Source organism: Theobroma umbraticum, unplaced genomic scaffold (genome assembly GCF_002168275.2).
Source record: "Theobroma umbraticum cultivar Fairchild unplaced genomic scaffold, ASM216827v3 scaffold_81.0, whole genome shotgun sequence".
Classification (NCBI taxonomy): domain Eukaryota; kingdom Viridiplantae; phylum Streptophyta; class Magnoliopsida; order Malvales; family Malvaceae; genus Theobroma; species Theobroma umbraticum.
This window is the reverse complement of record NW_018397268.1, coordinates 3,600,174-3,607,784: the sequence shown is the minus strand read 5'-3', so window position 1 is coordinate 3,607,784 and position 7,611 is coordinate 3,600,174. Positions and strand designations below refer to the sequence as shown.

Sequence of the window (7,611 nt, the reverse complement as noted above, 5' to 3'; positions counted from 1 at the left end):
AGGGAAAGACAGTGGGAGAGTGGCAGCCGGAAGGGTAAAGAACCCGTCATTTGGAAGGAGTCAGAAAAGGAGATTGAGATGCAAAGCACTGAAAGGCAGCACTATCAAAGACCAAGAGGTGGTGGACGGAATTCACGGAGAAAGAGATCAGCAAAAATTGTATATGGGAAGGGCATTGCCTGTGTAACAGGGGACTCAGGAATAGGGAAGACAGAGCTTCTTCTGGAGTTTGCCTACAGGTATCACCAGAGGTATAAGATGGTTCTATGGATAGGAGGAGAAAGCAGGTACATTAGGCAGAATTATCTAAACCTCTGGTCATTTTTAGAGGTAGATGTAGGGGTTGAAAATTGCATAGAAAAAAGTAAGATGAAAAGCTTTGAAGAGCAGGAAGAGGCTGCCATTGCTAGAGTCCGGAAAGAGCTTATGAGAAACATACCTTTTCTAGTGGTGATTGATAATTTAGAGAGTGAAAAGGATTGGTGGGATCGCAAGCTTGTAATGGATCTTCTTCCCCGTTTTGGTGGAGAGACCCACATTCTGATATCTACACGACTGCCACGTATGATGAATTTAGAACCTTTGAAACTCTCATACTTGTCTGGAGTAGAGGCAATGTCATTAATGCAGGGAAGTGTCAAAGACTACCCTATTGCAGAGATTGATGTGCTCAGGGTAATTGAGGAGAAAGTTGGAAGGCTAACTTTGGGCCTCGCAATTGTAGGTGCAATCCTATCTGAGCTACCCATAAATCCAAGCAGGCTATTGGATACCATCAACAGGATGCCCTTGAGAGACTTCTCATGGAGTGGTAGGGAAGCTCATTCATTGAGGAAAAACAGTTTCCTGCTGCAACTCTTTGAGGTATGTTTTTCAATTTTTGATCATGCAGACGGACCAAGGAGCTTAGCAACAAGAATGGTCCAGGTGTGTGGTTGGTTTGCACCTGCTGCCATTCCAGTTTCCCTGTTAGCCTTAGCTGCTCACAAGATACCTGAGAGACATAAAGGAACCCACTTCTGGAGAAAATTATTACGTTCCTTGACTTGTGGTTTTTCTTCATCATATACCAAGAGATCTGAAGCAGAAGCATCCTCCATGTTGTTGAGATTTAGCATTGCAAGAAGTAGTACCAAGCAAGGTTATGTCCATTTCAATGAGCTCATCAAGGTTTACTCTCGGAAGAGAGGAGTTACCGGAGTTGCACATACCATGGTTCACGCTGTCATTAGTCGTGGGTCACTATTCCATCACCCAGAACATATATGGGCAGCATGTTTCTTGTTATTTGGATTTGGCAATGATCCTACTGTTGTTGAGCTCAAGGTGTCAGAACTGTTATACCTTGTCAAAGAAGTGGTTTTGCCTCTTGCAATTCGGACATTCATTACATTCTCTAGGTGCAGTGCTGCTCTTGAACTCCTCCGCCTATGCACCAATGCTTTGGAGGCAGCAGACCAAGCATTTGTTACCCCTGTTGAGAAGTGGTTGGACAAATCACTTTGTTGGAGGCCCATCCAAACTAATGCTCAATTGAATCCGTGTCTTTGGCAGGAGTTGGCATTATCAAGAGCCACTGTGCTAGAAACAAGGGCTAAGTTAATGCTAAGAGGGGGGCAATTTGACATAGGAGATGACCTAATTAGGAAAGCTATTTTTATTAGAACTTCAATTTCTGGTGAGGATCATCCAGATACCATATCTGCTCATGAAACTCTAAGCAAACTCACCCGTCTTCTTGCAAATGTTCAAACTCATACTTCACCATAGATTCTATATTTCTTGTTAGCAAATTTTACATTAGATTATACAAAGTTTACAAATAAAACTCCTGTAAACAATTCAGAGAATTTTTTTATACCATTTTAACTTTGAATGGGATGCCTTACAGTTCTGAACTTACTCTTTTCACCTTTCATTCGAAATGAAATCCTCTTGACTGACTTTAATGCATCGCATACTTTCCTAAACTGCATGTATCAGTTTGACTCATTGGTTCCTAAACTTCATTCCAAAATTTGTCAGGTTGAAGAGAATAGCTTAACTGGCAGCTATCTGATATTTAGTCTTTATCTGTTTGTGGCTCTTTATACAATTTGAAATATTCAGTATTGCAATATAATTTCTCTTTTCCTTTTCAAACCATTCAACATTGAGAACCTCAGGACCAAGATGAGGGCTTCTCACCTCAAAAGGTTTATCCTTGCCTTTATATGTTTGCTCTAATATTTTATAAGGATGTCTTGCAGAATGCCTTTACTCTCCTCTCCAGGCTCAAAGTTCTACAACTTAATTGCATCAGCTAAGTTGAGAAAGTTTGCTTGTTAAATCTCAGGGAGCATTTTTGTCTAGCATGGTGCATAACATTATAAGGTAGCAGGCTAGCAACATGATCTGCCTAGGCTACCAACATGATCTGCCTGTTTATTTGGTTTTATTCTCTTCTTAAATTACTCACCAAGTGTTGGGATTGACCTATTTAATTGGCATTGTAAATTTTTTGACAGAAGGAATGATCTGTCAAATTACATCTTTCATGCAGGTTTCTATGTTACGTTCTGAAATCTACTGGTACAACTTTGATAATCGATCCACGCTGGAACAAGGATGTGGGCTGCATTATTAAGCAGGCTCAAAAAAAACATTTGAAAAAAATGCAGGAACACTATGGGAATACTCATGGTAGTAATTCCTAGCCAGGTTCAGTTTTTGTAATGTTGGTTCTGAAATAATATCTTTAAGTTCTGTCCTTGATTTCTTTCCCAAGTTATTATTATACTTTTCTTCTTGTTATGTCTCTTGGCCAGAAGTCTCTATAACTTATTTTGCATGAAATATTCAATAGATTTATTTGGTAAGTCATTCTTGTCCTGATTTTTGTTTTGAACCTGTTATAAGTTATATGCGCGTAAGTCATATCTTTTTTCCATTTTGAAAGTATCCTAGAATTTTGTAAAAGACTGATGCCAGGCAAACAGTCTTTGAATGACTACATTTGTTTATTATGTCTTAAATTAAGCTTAGTAAGGTCAATCGTCTTCAAGTGAAATAGCATGGAGATATTTGTAGGCTATGAAATATGCTGGCTTGTCTAGTCACTCTGTAAGTTGAAAGTACTCATGAGTTTACAATACAATATGAGGTTAAGACTGGTTTCGAGGAGAAATATGAGCATGAATAATGAATAGCACATAGGATGTCAACTGTCAAATTTTAGATTCACTCTCTTCTTGAAGTTTGTAGTTATTTCTTTCTTTGAAACAATCATGGAGACAGGATAGAGAATTTGCGGGGTGGATGGGTTACAAAGAGAAAACACAAGCATGAATAATTCAAAGTGCATAAGATGTCTGTTGTCTAAGTTTTCCACTTATTCTTACCTCGCTGTTTTACCTTTTAGTTGTGTCCTTCAAAGCAATTGTGGAGATGGGATAAAGAAATTATGCTCAGGTTTCATCGTTGAGTTGCCTCCCAAGTGCTTTTCTATAACGTTAGAATTTCCTTCACACACTTATGGTGGAAAATCTTGTTGTTTAACTTTTGATTACTTAATTAGTTCTGTATGCAAAAGGGCATTGCATGAGATGATTGATCTTTTACTATACTCTGAGGTTCATAGAGAATATTAGTGTTTGATTTTACACAGATTTGTCATTATTGGGTTATCAGAGTGCACTTGCTATGATGTTGGCATAGTTGTGAATTCAGTGATGGTGCTCTTAAAAAATAGTGTATTGTGAATTATTCATGATTTCTGGTTCAACAGGGATGGTTGCTGAGACCTAATTGGGTAAACTCAATCATATGGTTTCAAAGATTTACTTATTAGCTAAATTTATATTGTCTTGTTTCTCAAATTAAAATGTTTAAATGCTGATGGAATTCTGTACCCTCTATTGATATGATCTGAATGTTACTATTAAACTAGAAGAGATTTTTCCTTTTGTGGTTTCTCTTTTATTTTCCTAGTAATCGAATCCTGTGATTCTGCGGATACCAGGAAGAGAAAAGCTGGAATATTTAATTATCCTTCTGGATGATGATGTTCTGTGTTTTTCTTTCCTTCCAAAATCTGGCTCTGTTGTTTGCCTATTTGAAAAGGAGAGTTTATCAGTGGATACAGTAATAGTTTCCTTTGGTGCTCATCTCTTGGCTTCACATCTTGTCATGTTTGAGTTACCCTTTTTGTTGCTGGGGTGAGTTTTGTTTGTGCAATGGTGTAGTTTGCTGCCTACTATGTTATTCGGATTTGGATCCGAGTCTCAGATTAATGAATCCGTTCGACACGAGTACATTCCATCTCTTTTATTCTTCTTTTTTTGAAGTTTTTCCTTATATTTGAAGGATCGAACGTCCATATCGATATCTATGGGATAGGGTTACGTACTTCATGGAGAATGAAATGAAGTGTCGGCACGTAGGGTTATTACTAGAAAAAAAAGGTATGGTTTTGTGACAAGATTTTAATTAACCATAATTGCCATGGCAGCATCAGTCATGTAACTTAAGGGCAAGGTTTGATTATTGTTAAAAAAAGTCATTTGGTTGTGGTGGTTAGTATTTTCTACAAGAGCATTTATTCATTGACTTTGTTGCATATGTAGCTACCCATATATTATGCTTAAATTCAAACAATTAATTACATTCGTTGCATTACTTTTCTTTATGTTCAAACTATTAATAACTTCTAGCACTATGATTCATTCTAAGTTATAACCAAAGTACTAACCCTCATGAATATAGTTAATGAAGAAATAATTGGGTTTTTGCTGATATTTTATTTCAATGAACACTTAATCTCTAGACCACATGAATTTTCCAAAGATACAATGAACCATAAACTCATTAATTTGTTATAATGGGTTCACTTGAGCTCGTATCAGAGAATGATACGTAGATTGAACATTTTTGATATAATATTTAAAAGCTTTTATGAATTATTTTTTGTGTTTAATTAAATTATTGTATTTTTATTTTGAATTAAATGAGTATTTATAATTGACGGTTGAATAATTGATAATTAATTATCATTAATTAAAATATCATTTATCATTTAATGTTTATATTGCGTTGCTGATATGATCATATTACATCATATATCACGTCATTAATTACATATTAAACATGTTACATCAAAATCACGTGTCATTTTAGTTAACGGAAAGTGATGTATCTTTAATTATAAGAATTTATTTGATTTATAATCAAAATATAAAAACTTGATTCAATATAATTAAAAAAGATTTATTTAAATTTTTTTAAATAAATTTTTTATATATATTATGACAAACAATTAATTATTTTATAAATTTTCTTCCCTAGTCGATAAATAACACGTATTATTACTAAATTTTTCTATATTTTTTTTTCAAAATTTTGGTCTCTTATGATGCGATCTATAGAATTATTAGGGCTTTAGGACTGTTTGTTTGGGCCATATTCTAGTTGGTTTTCTTTGATAATGAACAAGGTCCAGATCCATAAAGCGTTAGGAAGCCTATCCAGTGGCAAAACCACAACTTGGTGAACAACGTGGCAGTTGAAAAGTAAACCAGCCGTAAACGGGAATTCTTGAATACCAAGGAAACTAGAATCACCAAAGTAGGCTCGGGAAGGTTCGGGTGACACGTGCTTGCTGTCTCCATGTGACGAACCATCAAACGCCCAACTAAAACTCTGCCACGTCATATACTCGCCAAAATATCAGAGCAGAAATATATAAATATGCTTTCCACCCTTCCCTCGCGCAGAAGTCTTATTGCTCTGCTCTAACCATTGGAAAGCTCAAAACAGAGTGCTCTCAGAGAAAAACCCAACGTGAAGGTTTCGCAGTTTCTTTTATTTTTCTTTGGTTTTTTGAGGAAAATAAGTAAAACCCTATTTAGAACAAGTGATAAATAACGGTGAAGAAGGAAGTTCCTCGATTCCTCTGGTTAGTTTGACAGGTTAGTTTTCAGTTCATTATTTCCTTTCCTTTTGTCTTTTTTGTCTTTTTGGGGTTGGGGGTGGATTTTGGGTTTTTCATTTTCTTACTTTACTAAATTTCTTTGGGGCATTTTGAGCTTCCTTGTGGGAAGTAATTTCCGATTTTTATTTTATCTGTTACTTTTTATTCAAGAAACAGTTAGAGGGAAAAAAGGGTTTACTTGGTGGGATTTTTGCTTTGTTGCTGTCTGTTAACGCTATATTTTGAGTTGATATTTACATTTTCGCCTTAATTGAACTGCAGATTCTTGGGGTTTGAAGTCGTCTGAATTACTCTGTACTGAACGGCTAGTTTTTAATTCAAGAGGGTTTCGCAAAACCCTTGCTTCCAGAGGCTTTTTTACTGCATTGAGACTGAAATTCTGCGCTGTTGATATAAATTTTGAGAAATTAAAAGATGGTTTTTGTTGGTGATCAAAATCCTAAGGTGGGTCCAACTCTGTCAATGGATTCTTCTAGAAAAAGGAAGAGACGTAATGGCTTGTCAGTTGCTGACATCCTCAAGCTCTGGAGTCAAAACGACGAGGCCAAGCAACAGCGTAAAGCTCCTGCCAAGGGTTCGAAAAAGGGGTGTATGAGAGGGAAAGGAGGGCCTCAGAATCAAGGCTGTAACTACCGAGGTGTTAGGCAGAGGACTTGGGGTAAATGGGTGGCTGAAATCCGAGCTCCCAATCGAGGGAAGAGGCTCTGGCTCGGTACCTTTCCCACTGCTTATGAAGCTGCTTTAGCATATGACGAAGCGGCCAGGATGATGTATGGTGAAAACGCAATCCTCAATATGCCTTACGTTTCAGATTCTGACTCAGTTGCAACCACTTCAATCGCGTTTTCTGAGGCTGACACCATGACTGTGTCACCTAAGTCTGAAATCTGTGGATATCATGCGGATGGTGAAGGTGAAACGATGAATGTTGAGGCTCCTGTGGATTCTGAAGCTCCCTCCACAAGCGGAGTAATTAATACGACAGATGAAATTCAACCTGCAAAACCAGAAGAGGAGTGTATGAAGGAGACAGATTACAGTTGGCTCAATGGATTGGATTTCAGTGAAGATATTCCAATAATTGGAGGGCCTGGTGTCTGGGATGTTGGATCCTATTTTAGTGAGGATGAAGTTTTCAATATAGATGAGATTCTAGGTTGACTGGAAAGGGTGGGAAGATATGGAAAAAATGGAGTGTTTTATCTCTCTTCCATTGACACGTTTAACACAGGAAAAATCCTCTTCTTTTTTTTGGGATAGCATTATGTAATTATTACAAGATCAAGAAAGTTCTAATTTTGTCTCCATTGAAATTTAGCCACTGTTATTTTATTTTTTTAATTTTTATTAGTGTTATTATTACCCAACTACTTCATTTCTTTTCCGAAAAAGAAAAAAAATTCAGTAACTGTCAAAGTTCTGGATATTGTAAGAACAATGTTTACATGTAAGATTAAATCACCGTATCTTTACTGCATTGTTAGCATAATATGATTGATTAAAATAAGAAATAAGGCTCTAAATTATATCAAGCTTTTCAAATAAGTTTGTATTTTTTAAAATCTAAATAAGCTTTATATTTTATGAATTTCACCTAGAAAATCTTTACGTTGAAGAGGAAAGCACATGATATAAAATGACTT

The 7,611-nt window shown here is 36.3% G+C and overlaps 2 protein-coding genes across 2 annotated transcripts in view; both read left to right on the top strand.

Moving 5' to 3' along the window:
* The window catches only part of LOC110425526 (Disease resistance protein (TIR-NBS class)), a 2,477-nt gene extending 512 nt beyond the window's left edge, over window positions 1–1,965 (top strand). Inside the window, exon 2 of the mRNA XM_021440446.1 lies at window positions 3–1,965. Coding sequence (XP_021296121.1) covers window positions 3–1,770 — 1,768 coding nt within the window. The 3' untranslated portion in view covers window positions 1,771–1,965. The remainder of the gene's footprint in view (window positions 1–2) is intronic.
* Window positions 1,966–5,767: 3,802 nt separating this feature from the next.
* LOC110425375 (dehydration-responsive element-binding protein 2A-like) lies at window positions 5,768–7,328 on the top strand. The gene is made up of 2 exons (XM_021440275.1): window positions 5,768–5,945; window positions 6,230–7,328. Exon 2 carries the CDS (start codon window positions 6,383–6,385, stop codon window positions 7,127–7,129), a length of 747 nt encoding a protein of 248 aa, XP_021295950.1. The 5' UTR covers window positions 5,768–5,945; window positions 6,230–6,382; the 3' UTR covers window positions 7,130–7,328.
* The last annotated feature ends 283 nt before the right edge of the window (window positions 7,329–7,611 follow it).